Raw genomic sequence first — 16,834 nt, forward strand, 5'->3', positions numbered from 1 at the left:
AGAAATAAAGAAGAAAGGCAGTTGTCAAAAATTAACTTCAAAATAGCCGTACTCGTCAGCATAAGCAAGAGACATGAGTACCAACATAATGCCACAAAAAACTCTAGGATCGAATATACGTAGCTCACGAAAATTCGAAAGTCGCGATACTTTTTGAACAGACCTCGTATATTTGACATAATGTATCATGAGCTGCTCAAATTAAACTGAATCATCACGAGAGATCGCTTCCATGTGCATTGAACCGATTATTCAATGGAGAAAGGCCACTATACGAACAGATACACTACAAAGTGATTCTGATACAAAGCCTATGAAAACCCAATTGGGCTTCCAATTTTCATCACTATCATTGTCTCTTCTGATTATCTTTTTTTTTTGATTGAATAAGACATGATCTGCAATGCTTTCATTTTAATGAGGATGCCAAAAAATTGATCTTGAAATCAGCGTGGGATTCAGATGTGTAGAAGCAGTGGCTAGTGATAGTTGGGACTTATTTAAACAGAGCATTGATTTGCAAGAAAAAAAAACAGCGAAAATTTATTTAGGGTTTTCTACGGATTATGCTCAGAGTATCACAGCTGGGTAAGAATCCCCCAATATTGTGTTGAAAGAAAACTATGAAGCAAATGATACTCACAAATTTTTGGTTTAGCTTATTGGCATATTCCAAGTATTCCTGATTTATGAATGAAATTATTTGAATTATTTTAAAAGAAAAAAAAGAAGGATAATCAAACATCTACTGCATAGTTGCCTCCCAGCGAGCAGTAACATTTAATGTTTGTGATTAATTCAGATGGTTTCTTCATTAAAAAATCATTATTGATAAGATTTTCGGTCACAATTCGTAGATCGCAATCATTCTTATTGATTATAAGAATATCGACGCAATCAACAAACAATTTGTTTCATGTTGATGGTGTTCGACAAATAAAATAACACAAAAACACCATCGCGCGAAACGCGCGTAGCAACTGCCCGATGCTGCAACAGGACAGCTCTCGCTTCACCAAATCCTCGAGCGGAAGAGATTTATTAGCAGGAATTAATTCCTATTTCCATTTCCATTAGAATTAACGACATAAGCCACGGATAGAGGCCATCACCGGTGGTGATCCCTCGGGAAAAGCCAGAAAGCACCACGTAACGGGAGAGTGGAATATATTTGGAAAAAAATTCAATAAACTCATTTTTTCACGTTACAATTTATGGTTTTAATATTTGTGGGATTAACATTTAACCCAACCCATTTATCGCCATTTTCATGTGTCCCTGTGTATAAAATGATCTATAAACTGAGCAACCGCCAACGGTCGTCAATGTGGTGTCTCTCAATGGGGGAAGATTTAGAGTTCCCTAGGCGGAGGGCTCTTAGAAACGGACCACATCAATGACAACGTATGTGATACCAAGGGGTGGTTGGGGTGGTTGCAGCCTAGGAAGGAAGTGCGCGTCGTTCAGAGCGGAAGTCGAAGCCAATAACCGAAACACATTACGAAGCCATAGTTGGCAAGTTATTTTCTCCGACTTGCCAAGTGTATAACAAATAGCGAACAGCGAGGATATTTCACGTCGAGCGCATCGTCGGATATAAAACCGATAGGAAAAGCCATGGTGCTCTCTCATCACGGGAGAGTGGCGGAAGCGCCGGAACAAAGGCGATGGCATGACCCGGGAGTATCGGCGGAACGTGTGTAATGAAATTAGCGGCCAGCATGCAAAAGGCACAGATGATGTTCCGCTCCGATGGAAGCATTTTCAGATAGATCTCCAGGGCAACCTTACAATGATTAATATTTGAACAACCTCCGAGTTCGAGTTTTTTTTTCAGTTTTCTCCGGTCCTAAGAAGCAACCGGGGAAAAAGGCGGTGTAGGATAACTTCTGTTCGGCGCGAGATGTTTTTTTTTCTGTTTGTCTTACGTGGCTCGTGCTATGCAGCAGTTTCTTTTGACTCTGAAGAACAACTTTTTGCCCGTTGGCATTTTTCTGTTTCCCAAAGAATAGACACACACAGTTTTGATGAATAATAAATTTCCAAGAGATGTTGGCAAATATTCATGAAATCATGTACCTCTTCTCCTACGGAATTCCACCTAGCTAGATAGCTGGACTTGTGAAAGGAATGTAAAAAATTGTTCCTTGAGATTTATCTTTTTTATTAGCGAGATTCGTCTAAAGTTATCCTCTAAACCTTAAATCGTTTAGAAATGAGACAAATTCAATTGGGTTTATTTTTTTCGTCGTTGTCTCGTCCTTCAGATACTACAATCAAGCGCTCTAAGACACCATCATCATGGGTCGTCCTGTACAAAATCCCAAAGGAGCAATTCCCAATGAAATCGACAAATGACAAAACATGAATATTTTTGATTTGAATGAAAGTTTGTATTCCATTTCGGTTGGAGGAAATATGAGTTTTTCGCAGCGTTTGGGAATTTTTTGACTCAAGTGTAACTTTTGAAAATGGCGTATCGATTCTAGTAAGAGAAATCTTTGATAATTTATATTTCAAAAACTATGAGTCGTACCGAAATAGTGTCTTAAAAAAAGAGTTATAGAGTATTGATGTCCAAATATAAAAAATATATATGCAGGGTAACTTCGATATAACGTACATTTTGCTTTCAAAATTGTACGTTGTATCGAATTGTACGTTATATCGAAGCATAATAAAGAACTCAGAAACGTAGATTATATTACATTATTGTGTTGCTGTTAGAGTAAGGTTAATGAATAAATTCAACTAGAAGACGAAACCAACCTTTCTAAAGATGTTTCCCTTCGTACTTTTGATTCAAATCTGATTCATTTAGAATCCGGAATCACAAAACAGTTGTACTTCGGGATTGGTTAAAAGTACAAATCAAACTTTAGTACCAAAATACATTTATTGTTCTTCCAAAAAAACAATATTCAAAAAAATATTCCTTTGGACTTTGAAAATGTGTACGTTATATCGAGGGTTATATCGAAGTTTCCCTGTACTGAGAAAAAAATTAGTACTCTTGTTTTTATTTACAAAAAAAAATTTATATATCTAAAACACATATTTTTTTTTATTTTTTTCTATTTTTTTCATATAAAATAGAAGTCATGTATAAAATTGTAATGTAAATGTAAAACTATTTTTGGCAAACTTTGTGGAACATCGAATTTTTATGAATTTTCGAAACATGGAAATTTTGAATGTTAACAATCATTTTTAGCTACAAATTATAAATCTTGATATGATTTGAAATAAAAAAGCTCATTAACAATCTCTTTCTGAATGCAGCCGTTCTCGAGATATTTGAAAAACATATTTAATTTATTGTCTTTTTCAATTTTTTTTAAATTTATGTATGTATTTTTTAATTTTCCATATAAAATAGAAGTCATATAGAAAATTAAAAAAATGAGCCCAAGATGGTAAAACTATTTTCGACGAACTTTGTGGAACATCGATTTTTTATGAATTTTCGAAACATGGAATTTTTTAATGTTAACAACAATTTTTAAGCACAGATTATGAATCCTTATGTGATTTAAAACAAAACAGCTTCTCCATCTGAATGCAGCTATTTTAGAGATATTTAAAAACTATTTCTAATGTTCATCTTCAGGTTTATCATGTTCATGAAATTTCATGAATTTCCTTAAATTTTCAACAACTTTTCCAAATGCATCATTATAGTAAAATGTATATGTTTAGGAGTTACGTTGAAAAACATTAGAAGACATGTGGGTTAATACAATACGTAGCGATAATGTTTTTCAACGTAACTTCTAAACATATAGTTTTACCATAATGTGGTATTTGGAAAAGTTGTTGAAAATTATAAGCAAATTCATAAAATTTCATGAACATAATATAATACGATACGGTATAATACGACAAACATATAAAAAAAAAGCCTATTTGCTATAAAAAAGACAATAAACTAGAAATACATTTTTAAATATCTCGAAAATGGCTGCATTTAGAAGGAGATTGATAAAGAGCTTTTTTATTTTAGATCACATCAGGATTCGTAATTTGTGGCCGAAAATGATCGTAAACATACAAAAATTCGAAGTTTGGAAAATACATAAAAAATCGATGTTTTTTTAAATCTATTTTATATGAAAAAATAAAAAAAATTAAAAAAGTATGTATTTTAGATATTGCAAATTAAAGTTTTTTTTTGTAAATAAAAAAAAGAATACAAATTTGTTTTCTCAGTGTATATTTTGTTCACGTTTTAACATCAATACTCTATAACTCTTTCTAAGACACTATTTCGATACGACTCATAGTTTTTGGGATATAAATTATCCCAAAATCGATACGCCCTTTTCAAAAGTTACACTTGAGTCAAAAAATTTCCAAATGCTGTGAAAACCTCATATTTCCTACAACCCAAATGGAATACAAACTTTCGTTCGAATAAAAAATACAAGTTTTTAAAATCGTCATTCTTAGTTCGATTTCATTTGGAATTGTACAAAGTTAATGAATACCATTATACCGTTCTGAATCATATTTCGGACGCTAAAGGCATATGATGCAGAAAACAGATCTCAAATTTATGCACAGGTATTATTTGGTTGATATTTTAAAAACATTAGTTCGATATGCTTTGAGGCTTTCTACTTTGGTAGAGGAACTGGTACAAATTCGGACCCCATTTTGTTTATTTGGACTTAGCTCTGGGCCAATGCTCGGAATTTCTTCATACTACGTCAGCTTATGAAGGAATCTATTGCGGACATTTCCGCGCAAACCGATTTCAAAAATCTTGATTTGGCTCAGACCTTTGAGCATAGAAGTGAAACAACTCAAATTCGAGTACCCGACATGCAGTATATAAATTTGGCACCCCATTTTTTTTTTAAATTAAAAGAATCGTCCTGAAATCACTGAAAAACGTATTTTTTGACATTTTCATACAAAATAGAAGTGAAGTACACTATCTTACGTAAATTAACTTCACTTTAACGAAAAAGCATGCAATTTTACAAAACAAAGAGGAACAAAAAACGAATTTTTTCAAGAAAAAGTGAACAAATTTCATTGGGGTGCCAAATTACCCGCATACCGAATTTTCACTTTAGAATGAAATCTATGAAATTTGTGATTAAAATCTCGATACACTTACTCGAATTCGTTGAAGAACATCAATTTCTTGATCCAAATCAGCATTAATATTTAGAATCGGCTCACTATTCGATTTAAATGATTTTTCACAAGACGCACATGAAAAATTTTCGCGATTTCAAAAACAACTAAACTTGATTTTTTTTTAAAAACACAGATTTTTTGGATTTTTGGCATCTGACGTTTGTTACTACATTACTAGAACACTTTTTTTTATTCACCACCAGAGTGCGCTCATTACCGCCGGAGATCCGGGTGGGTACCAAATTACCCACGGGGTACCGAATTTGTACCAGTTCCTCTACCTATTTAATTGAAACCATAAAAAAATCATCGAATAAAATGCTTTTCGAATCAAGCGAATAAGAGTCAAACTTCGGACACCATTTATAAAAAAATCAAATTTCGGACAGATTGAATTCAAATTTCGAACACTTTATTTTGTAATTTTTTGAACAAAAATTACATTACACTTGGTTATATCTTATAGTCAATTGCGAAACACTTACCAAGCAATAACAGTAACCTGATAACGATGATGAGAACTGATGAAACACGAGAGAAATTTAAATATTGATGAAGGGGTAAATTCTACGTGCTCGCCTAAGCAAACGTCAAACACAAACGATAATGAGTGGATTTGGGATTTTGGATGGATTTTTTCCTACTGCGTAATAATTTAAATGTAATTCTCAAATGAAGTGATGGTGAAACCAAGGGATTACTCTAAAGAAGCAATTGTAATATTAATTTTATAGTTATATCATCAGTGCATCAAGCATTTCAAGATATTAGAACAAAGTGTCCGAAATATGATTCAGAACGGTACAAGCTGTATGAAATGGGTGGTTAAAGGAGACTGAATCGCATATATCTCCAATAAGCACACTTTTTGCAACAAAAAGTTCATTAACGAGAACATTGAAGTTATTTGTGCGTCATCCTGGACGCAATCTAAATTCACCTTGCGTTTAAGCGAAGAGAAAACTTTCAATACTTTAATCTTGTCCCAGCAACTTCACTTTTAATCTGCAACATTGTCCGTAACGAAGCCAACTCCACCATTATGGAATGTCAGTTAGTCATCCTTCATTTTGCCACACTTCATCTCGGTTACATCTCGGCTCTTTCATGCTCGGGGCGCCATAAAACATTCCTTTTTTTCCTTTCTTTTCTTCTATTTTCAAACATAATTGCGGTTGGAATTTAATATTCTTCCGTTGATCCGTCCTTCGGTTTGCGACAGATCACATCCAATCGCTCACTTTATGCTACCGTAATTACACTCTGTGGTGGGGAATGGTTGCCCAGGGAATAAAGAGCGATCCCAAAATAAGTGCGGTTTCTGCATCGGAAGAAATGCGAAAAAGTGAGGGATGCTATATCGCTGTCATCGCGCGGAACCAGATGATTCCCTGTTTGCGGAAGTGATTCACTATCGGAGGGGACGAGATTAAATTGATTCCGTAGGTTGCGGACCAGCGGAGATACCACAAAGTGGTCGCCCGTACGAACAAGCTGGCGGCCAGGATGGCATAATAATGAAGAAATTGTGGATCGGAATTTGGTGCGAGCCTTATTTATGACGCCATCTATTTTATTGCAGAGCTATTGAGCGATATATTCTCGCTGTGGGTGATTTGGTAGAAATTTATAAAAGATAAGAAGCGTGAAAGAATGGTCTGTAAACAATCCACATCGATGGCGGTGATGATGATGATGTTCGCTGCCAATTTGTGGATTTTCGCTACACAAAAGTACTCCGGAGGGAATCCACGGGAGAACATTACATTTCGTTCCGAAAGCCGGCTTACGATTGCCGGTCACCATCGGTCGCCATTGTTACAACGGGAGCGCAAAATGTACAGTAAAAATAAATCTCACATTTCTTAACACTGACACCGCACGAAAATCTAGCGAACAATAAAATGTCAAGACAGAAAAGTATCCTTACCGTAAGCCGTTTCCTGGGCGAAGAGGAAAAATAGTAAGATATGACACACATTTCCGGCCATTATATTCCACATTTAGTGTGCTGCCTTCGTTTCCTGACACACACACACTCGGGGTGCCTTTCGGGAGCCTGCTGGCGAATTTGCCACACGTTCGCTTCTCACCTTCCGTCCGCCACTCGACGAGGATATTCACCGGCTGTATCTGATCTCGCTGGGAGGGATTTACCCTCTTGTATGTTTTGTAGACTATTGTGGTTATTGTTACGGTATTCTGTACAATCCCACGCTCCTGCCACCCAGGGAGTATGCTGTGTGTGTATGCACACCGATGGTTTTTCTCACTGTTGGCCGTGAGCCAAAGTCACGGGACGATTCCCCAGTGCCGCGGCACTGTTTACTGTTGCACTCTACTGGAACCACTCTACAGATCACTTCCTCTTCTTGCTCAATCCAAACACTCACGAGCCAACTGCTCCACTATTATTATTGCAATTATTATAATTTCTGCTGTTTGTGTTATTCTTCCCCTTCGCGCATGGAATTTTGCTTTGTAAACTAAACTTTTACTTTATTGTTTCATTTATTCATTCGGCACATACCTACACACACACACACTCTCTCACTGTTGTCTTTTTGTTTTCCACTGGACCTGAATATGGGACAGAAGGCATATGTTACAAACGAGGCACTATGCGTGAAGTTTCACTTCCGACCAAATCGGGCAAACGGAGCTTTTGTGGATGTTTTTAATATTTGTTATTTCTGCGCCCCTCAAACAAAACTAAAAAGTTAGATACCGTGCTTAGGAGCAGTTTTCATCACATGGAATGTGTAAAATGTTGGGCTTGCTGGTGTCTGGTAGAGCGCTTTGCTTCGCCGGGGTCAAGTTTGATCCCTATATCATGTTCATGAAATTTTATAAATTTCCTTATAATTTGAACAACTTTTCCAAATACATCATTATGGTAAAAATAGTAAGTTTCGTTGAAAAACATTTGGAGACATGTGGGTGAATACAATACGTAGCGATAATGTTTTTAAACGTAACTTCTAAACATATAGTTCTACCATAATGATGTATATGGAAAAACTGTTGAAAATTATAAGCTAATTCAGAACAAGTTTGATCCATATATAGCTTTCAAACAACATTTAAATTAGAAGAACGTTGTATGAGGATATGATTTGGTTCAAAATTTACCTTTTTTTCAATACGCTAAAAGTAATTACAAAAATTCAGTAAATCCGAATTGACCACATTATAACTTCGCCTACTTTTGACGTAGGATTACGTTTTTCGGGAACAAATTGGGGGTATTGAATGAATGTATTCCGAGGGGCAAGCTCTTGAATACGCATGACCACAGTGCAAGTCGAAGGAAATTTCTTTGACGAAAAATCCCCCGGCCAGAACGGGAATCGAACCCGAACACCCGGCATGATAATGTGAGACGCTAACCACTCGGCCACGGGTGCATCAATCTGTGCACTCTATAATTATTCATCACAATGAATAAGATAATATATTAGGCTGTCAAAAAAGTCCTGCGGCATTTCCGCGAGGTGTCGTTGTAAGCGCGTAGTTCTAGTTGTATTTATTGTACCGAGTCATACTATATCTTGTTGGAAAGGTATTTTTGCGCGCTATAATATAGTCCTTGACAGTGTTTTGTTTGTTTTAGTCGTTCGTGAGTTATTGTGTCGCAAATATGGAGCAAAATAAAGAGAAAATCCGACATATTTTACAGTATTACTATGACAAAGGCAAAAATGCATCTCAAGCTGCCAATAAAATTTGTGCAGTTTATGGATCCGATACAGTTTCCGTTTCCATCGCACAACGATGGTTTCAACGTTTTCGTTCTGGTGTAGAGGTCGTCGAAGATGCGCCACGCTTCGGAAAGCCTGTCGTCGAAAATTGCGACAAAATCGCTGAATTAGCCGAGAAAGACCGGCATAGTAGCAGCCGTAGCATCGGCCAAGAGCTGGGGATAAGTCATCAAACCGTTATTAACCATTTGAAGAAGCAACAAAATCGACCCGTTGCTGAAGCGGATGGTGACTGCCAACAACTGGACCGCTTGAAGGTAGAACTCATGAAGAAGAGGCCATCTTTGATAAACAGAGGCCGCATTGTCTTCCATCAGGACAACGCCAGGCCACACACTTCTTTGGTGACGCGCCAGAAGCTCCGGGAGCTCGGATGGGAGGTTCTTTTGCATCCGCCGTATAGTCCGGACCTTGCACCAAGGGTAGTCACCTGTTTTTGTCCATGGCGAACGAGCTAGGTAGTCAGAAGTTAGCCACAAAGGGGCCTGTGAAAATTGGCTATCCGAGTTTTTTACCAATAAGGAAGCGAGCTTCTATAACAGGGGTATTATGAAGTTGGCATCTCGTTGGGAACAAGTCATCGAACAAAACGGCGCATATTTCACTTAAAACAGTCTTGAAAATTACTGCAGGACTTTTTTTAAAAAATACCGCAGGACGTTTTTGACAGCCTAATATTATATTATTCACTACTAACTATCAAACAATCGAAAAACATCCAAACGGAAATACCTCGTTCTGATTGGTCGAAATTGAAGATACAAGCTTCCTCTTGTACTCACAATTATTGCTCAGTTTCTGATAGATTTACGAGAGTTTTGCATCAACCATTTTGAGCTCTCCATAACAATTCATTACAGTGAAAATGAATGAAATTATATATTTTATGAAACTACAAATTTTGAAATCAAAGTCATTGCAAATACATGAAAGTAATGGGAGCTTTAGTTCCCACCGAATTGTGTTCTCTAACAGAGATGTCAAAGCCATGGAAATTGGCATTGCAAATATAGGCAAGTCGGGGGCATTTTTTGAATAACAATCAAGGTGAGTGACTAATTCTAGCGAGCAAAATTTAATTTGGAACTTCAATGTTGGTTGCTTCTTGAAATTTCATATCAATGACCGATCATGCATTGTGAAACATTTAGCCCAAGTGTAAACGTTAAATTATACATGGTAGCTGTTGACGATTTGAAATATGAAACGATTTATTTAAATTTTAGCATAGTGGCATATAGCATAGTGTTCCGTTGGATTTGAAGCGAAAATGGAAAAAAAGGAAAATGGTTGATTAAACACTCATAAAGTAAAAAGTTGATGGGTCTGAGCCTAGGGGCACGGACTGGACCTTGACTGTGATTATGTGTAGTAATTGCATTTAAATTGAGTTTTTCATTGTTCAAAATCTGTATTTTTTTCTCTTTTGCTACATCAAATGGATGCCCTGGAAAAACCGTTTCCTGTATGTACTTGTATCCTATAAACGTGTTAGATGACATAACGTGGTAGAATTTGGTACCGCATTCTGTTCAAAAATGTACACAAAATACCATTAAAGCCATTACTACCCTTTTCTTCTGTTTATTCAATCATGCAGAATAAGACGAAGAGTCATCACGTATCATTTTTAAACACAAGTCTAAATAGTTAAGACCTACATAAATATAAGCCTGAGTCAAATCAATCTATGACTACAAAAATATATTATTAGCCTGTCAAAAAAGTCCTGCGGTATATCCGCGAGGTGTCGTTGTAAGCGCGTAGTTCTAGTTGTATTCATTGTATCGAGTCATACTATATCTTGTTGGAAAGGTATTTTTGCGCGCTATAATATAGTCCTTGACAGTGTTTTGTTTGGTTAAGTCGTTCGTGAGTTATAGTGTTGCAAATATGGAGCAAAATAAAAAGAAAATCCGACATATTTTACAGTACTACTATGACAAAGGCAAAAATGCATCTCAAGCTCCGGAAGGCCTGTCGTCGAAAATTGCGACAAAATCGCTGAATTATCCGAGAAAGACCGGCATAGTAGCAGCCGTAGCATCGGCCAAGAGCTGGGGATAAGTCATCAAACCGTTATTGACCATTTGAAAAAGCTTGGATTCACAAAGAAGCTCGATGTATGGGTGCCACACACGTTGACGCAAAAAAACATCTTTGACCGTATCGACGCATGTGAATCGCTACTGAATCGCAACAAAATCGACCCGTTGCTGAAGCGGATGGTGACTGGCGATGAAAAGTGGGTCACTTACGACAACGTGAAGCGCAAACGGTCGTGGTCGAAGCCCGCTGAAGCGGCTCAGACGGTGGCCAAGCCCTCATTAACGGCCAGGAAGGTTCTGCTGTGTGTTTGGTGGGATTGTCAAGGAATAATCTATTATGAGCTGCTTCCCTATGGCCAAACGCTCAATTCTGCCAACAACTGGGCCGCTTGAAGGTAGCACTCATGAAGAAGAGGCCATCTTTGATAAACAGAGGCCGCAGTGTCTTCCATCAGGACAACGCCAGGCCACACACTTCTTTGGTGACGCGCCAGAAGCTCCGGGAGCTCGGATGGGAGGTTCTTTTGCATCCGCCGTATAGTCCGGACCTTGTACCAAGTGACTACCACCTGTTTTTGTCCATGGCGAACGAGCTAGGTAGTCAAAAGTTAGCCACAAAAGAGGCCTGTGAAAATTGGCTATCCGAGTTTTTTTTGCCAATTAGGAAGCGAACTTCTATAACAGGGGTATTATGAAATTGGCATCTCGTTGGGAACAAGTCATCGAACAAAACGGCGCATATTTGACTTAAAACAAATGATTGTAACTAATTTTATGAACAAATGAAAATTCAAAAAAAATACCGCAGGACTTTTTTGACAGCCTAATATAAATAAAAATAGCTTTGTCTCCTTCGTTACCACTTTGTCCGGAATATTATAATAACTTTATAACCCTGTAAGATCGCAACTACTCAAGCTATCATAATTTGATTTACGTGGGTATACCCTTTCGATCTTCTAAATCAGCCAGCTGTCATACAAATGAAACACAAAGTTCTGCATTACTCGCAAATAAAACTAAATTAGGCACATGGAGGTTTTAGGGTGCAATAAATGTTTCTATGGTGGTTAGACTCTCCACCCCCCTCTCTAAGGGGGGGCTGCCATCCAAATGAAACTCAAATTTCTGCATTACTCGAGAAATCATCAAGCAAATAAAACTAAATTAGGCATGTGGAGGTTTTAAGGTGCAATAAATGTTTCTATGATAGTTAGACACCCTACCCCCCTCTCTAAGAGGACACTGCCATGAAAATGAAACACAAATTTCTGCATTACTCGAGAATTAATCAAGCAAATAAAACCAAATTAGGCATATAGGGGTTTTAGGGTGCAACAAGTGTTTTGGCGGTGGTTAGACACTCCCCCCCCCCTCTCAAAGGGGAGCTGCCATACAAACGGTAAAAGGTAATTTTCAAGGGTAGATTTGAAAATCAATCAATGAACAGTTCTGCGATTGGACCTATGAACGTGCGCTTAGTAAAAAAAACGTGAATGTGATAACGAAAAATAAATTTTGGGCGGGACGGAATTTGCCGGGTCAGCTAGTAGAATATAAAATTAATGCTTATTATCGAGAATAATTCATTTTACGCATCAAACCACATTATGAGCTAACGCCCAAATTTAGGTAAAAAGATTGCTCGTTGCGTCGGGAAGGAAGTGAGTGGATAGAGCAATCGAAATAAAGCATATCCAATTATATCGTCAAATTGTTAACTTTTTTTACTATATGCACTGTTAATGTTTCAAGCAAAAAAAAAATCTGGATTAATTTCCTGTCTAATGATATATAACACAGCATATGTCGCAATAACCATGTTGAGTAATATGCGTTTGAAAACTCTTAATAAATCGTTACATTTTTCGTAGAGTGACCCCCCTATATAGAAATCAAAGACATAGTCCTATGTCAAAATCATAAATGAAAATTTCCTTTTCCATTTCAAATGTGTTTTCTCTATAATAAAATAACATGTTTTTCTGATTTAAAAAATGATAATTGTGTTCTATAATGATAATTATCTTATATTACATTGGAGAGTTTTTTTTCTGACGCACCATTCCATCCATACAGAACACAGGAGCCATCTTGTCCGAGGCCACAGAAGGCGGCTTCTCATATCTTTGGCATCTTCTATCGTGATACGCACCATCCAACGACTAATTACCATCTTTCTGTCATCATCACTCGGTTGTAAGCACTGGTGGAGTGTACAAACAATACCAAACAACCAAACAAAACGGCCCTTTTCAGAGCCACCAAATTATTACCAAAGCATTTAACGTTAGCTCAACGGAACCCTACGTTAATTATGCGATCGTGTCTCGGACACAATCCTCCTGTGACTCTTTTTTATTCACACTAAATATGGTACCACTGTTAAATCTATCCATCGACAGTACAAAGCAGTATTTTGCTGGTCAAAGCAGGCAAATTATGTCAAATGACAATCGAGCATTGTATTGTTTTTACACTGAGGGTGATATATTGATCTTTTAACCCATGTCTTTCAATTAGGGAACGAAATATGTTGCTGAATCTTGACAGTCTGATTGTTTAGAAAAAATAGTCTACAATGTTTTTCAGAAACAAAATAACATATCATTTATGTAAAGGATCACCGAACATTTCAAGAAGACTGAAACAACTGTTTTCAAAAAGAAACTGAGTCAAAAAAGAAATGTTCGGACTGCAGCGGTAACCAAAGTGGGCAACAAAGTATCCTACAAAGTCTAGCGCGTTCTTTAAAAAAATGCGCGTTAAATGAACATGAGCATGCATCCCAATAGTACATTGAGCCGGAGGGACCGTTTGTTTTCGTGATATTTTGTTTGTTCTATCGCTGTGACAACTTGTCAACTGTGACAACGATTAATTTTCAAAAGAGCGTGGACCACCAGCAAACGCATCGAGTGATTTCACTACCCTGCTGACCTATCTAGCACCCTATGTCGAATGAAGGCTGTCGCGAGGAAGCTGTCACGTGCAGGCAGTAACGCATGCATTACGTAATGTATGCACTCGTGCTTTTTCGACAATAAGCTTCGGGAGGTGTATATATCCTATGGCTGTGAGTACTAGTTACGTACAAACAGAGACAGTCGATTCGATTTCATACCGACTGAGCGAGACGGCTGTATTATAGAGATGCCTACTTCCACAAACACTGCTTCCACTCGTAACACTTTCATTTGGACCATACACTCCACACCACTGCCATTAGCACTTCTTTTATCTGTACGTCATAATATATACGAAGATAACCGATATAGAGAAGATATGCCTTCGGAATACTGTCTCGAGGTAGTGCATTGGTACGCCTGAACATGAGCCATAACTCTAGATATAAAATAATTTAAAAATACCTTCATTTTGAAACTTTTAAAAGAACAATAGATTCACGGTTTATCTCGCAAAAATATTCCCGACACCAAATCTGCGGACTGCTGAAGATGCCCGCTGCTCACAATATAATTTTTGAGGTATGAGGTCCGGTCCTTTTCAGGGCCACCAGAAACTTTCCACTAAAGAGTTATTCGTAAAATTTCGATGTATTCTGAAGAAATATCCGAAGCGAATTGATGTTTATAATTTTTCGACGGGAGAGAGATCGTGTGAATTTAAATGTGTGTTCAGACTTATTGATGACTTCTTTTTTGAGATCTATCGATAAATTTTCGTGGATTAGTGCATTGTTAACGGGTCAAAATTGGTGTCATAGTGCAGCGCATTTCAAGCCGAATGTAGAAAGGTATTTTTTCAGCGATAAGATTTGTGTTGTTTTGTAGAAAATTGAAGGTGAAAGTAAATAAATAAATAGTTGTACTAAAGAATTTATATTTACATTTCTATAATGTTTGTTCTCGCGGATGGCAATTTCGTAGTCATATGTAAACAAGCATCCTTATTTTTTTTTTAATGAATAATTGTGACTTTGAAAGTATGTCTTCGTGATATTTTAGGTGATAGAAAAGGAGCGGAACGATTTCAGAAAGCTTCAGCTGTGATGGACATCCACCAAACAACAGTACCACTGCCATTCATCGAAAATGACACGAAAATCAATAGTTCTACTTAGTTCTACAAGTTCTACAAGTTCTACTTACAACACATCATCAAAGACCATTTGATTTCTCATGCCAAGGAATTATTTGGGCTATGAACAATAAGTAACTTGAAGCTTGACTTCAGTCATTCTCGAGTCGATTGAAATCGCGCATTACAGAAGTCAGAAGCAGGGTTGCCAAAACGAAATCTGTGTTGGTTTAAAAATCTTTTCATTCTGCTTTTGAAGTGGGACTACCTCAAACCTTTCAATATAGGGGCCTATTCCAAAGTTTCGGGTGGAAAAGGAGAAAGATTTTGAACGTTAATATCTCTTCAATTAATGGATGTATTTTGATTCCGATTTAAGAGAAAAGCTCTCCACGTATGTTTTTGTCCGCGACTTATATAGTGGAAATAGTGAAACAAGCGAACAATGTAACGATGAAAGAGGTCGATTCTACTCGTATATGCTTTACAATGCATCATTACTCCATTTCGTTCAATTCGAGAGTAAGCTTACATAGCATGGCTTCTGGGAATATTATTACTATGCCCATTCACGCGCCGCTCTGAGAGTTATCTTGCATCGAAGCGTGATACAAATATAAGAGAAGAGCGGAAGATACAACATTTAGTCAAACCTTGACCAGCATGATGAGTGTTGAGAGTTTGAGCGGCGCGAAAATGGACATAGCAACAACATTCCCAAATAAACTCTCGACGTAAACACATCAAGCTGATCGGGGTGTGACTGGATGTTGTATTTTTTTTTACTTAAATTCTTTTCATTTCTTAATTTTGTTCACATTATAACTAGTACTTCGTTTCATGTGATCAACACTGGGTTCTTCATCTTTAAGTTGCAATGTCAAGTTCTGTACATGATTTTTATCATACACATTATTCGTTTGTTTCATATTCCTATTGTAAAACTGAATGTTGTATCTCCCGCTCTTCTCTTAAATATGCATCGTGCTTCGACGCAACATGATTCTCTGAGTAGCGTGAAAATGGGCATAGCAACAATCTTCCCATATAGGGAATCACGTTGCTTCGAAGCGCGATGCATATATAAGAGAAGGGTGGAAGATACAACATTCGTTCAGGCTCCGATCAGCTTGATGTGTTGACGTTGAGAGCAGTGTTGTCACATTTTTCTGTACCAGAGGGGTTAAAAATCTTTCTCATCTATGCTTTCCTTTCCAAAAATATGTTCCATCGCAAATATTCGTTGTAGAGAAAGCCAACGGGTGGCCGAATGGTGCATGATTTTAAGCATCTTGAGTTCCAAAATTTCCCGTATTACCTCGAATTCGTTATTTTTTTTTGGGCTACAGGATATAAAGGTCCCTCAATAAAAGCTCAAGGTAGTCAGGGATTTTATCACAAGCATAACTAGCACACGAAGCCAGTAAATGGCATGTATATTTGACGACTACCAGATCTGGGCAATCGATTTTTATCAAGCGCTATACGGAATGTGAAACCCCCAGGATCACGGTCGCACCGTCCGACGCGAATCCCATCAGACGGACGGAATTCCTTCCGAATGGAATTGATCAATTATTGCATTGAAAATGCTTTTATGATCAGCAGCACTAAGGGATACTGCGGCGTAAATGTCGTCATGTACCTTAATGTTACTTTGTTCAAATGTAAGAAATTTCACATGCGGAAAAATCTGTACCAATCTGTACTTTATGACGAAAATCTGTACCTTTCCAGATAAATCTGTACGTGTGGCAACACTGGTTGAGAGTTTATTTGGGAATGTTGTTGCTTTGTCCATTGCTCGCCCGCTCAGTAAAAGCGTTCTTTTCGATG

The 16,834-nt window shown here is 37.4% G+C and overlaps 1 protein-coding gene across 5 annotated transcripts in view; it reads right to left on the bottom strand.

The window, feature by feature from the left end:
* The window catches only part of LOC129764224 (protein amalgam-like), a 238,800-nt gene that overhangs the window by 132,880 nt on the left and 89,086 nt on the right, over positions 1 to 16,834 (bottom strand). For all 5 annotated transcript variants that reach the window (XM_055763092.1, XM_055763087.1, XM_055763088.1 and 2 more), the window contains one exon: positions 7,079 to 7,728. In XM_055763092.1, coding sequence (XP_055619067.1) covers positions 7,079 to 7,151 — 73 coding nt within the window. In that variant the 5' untranslated portion in view covers positions 7,152 to 7,728. The remainder of the gene's footprint in view (positions 1 to 7,078; positions 7,729 to 16,834) is intronic.

Source organism: Toxorhynchites rutilus, chromosome 2 (assembly GCF_029784135.1).
Source record: "Toxorhynchites rutilus septentrionalis strain SRP chromosome 2, ASM2978413v1, whole genome shotgun sequence".
Lineage (NCBI taxonomy): Eukaryota > Metazoa > Arthropoda > Insecta > Diptera > Culicidae > Toxorhynchites > Toxorhynchites rutilus.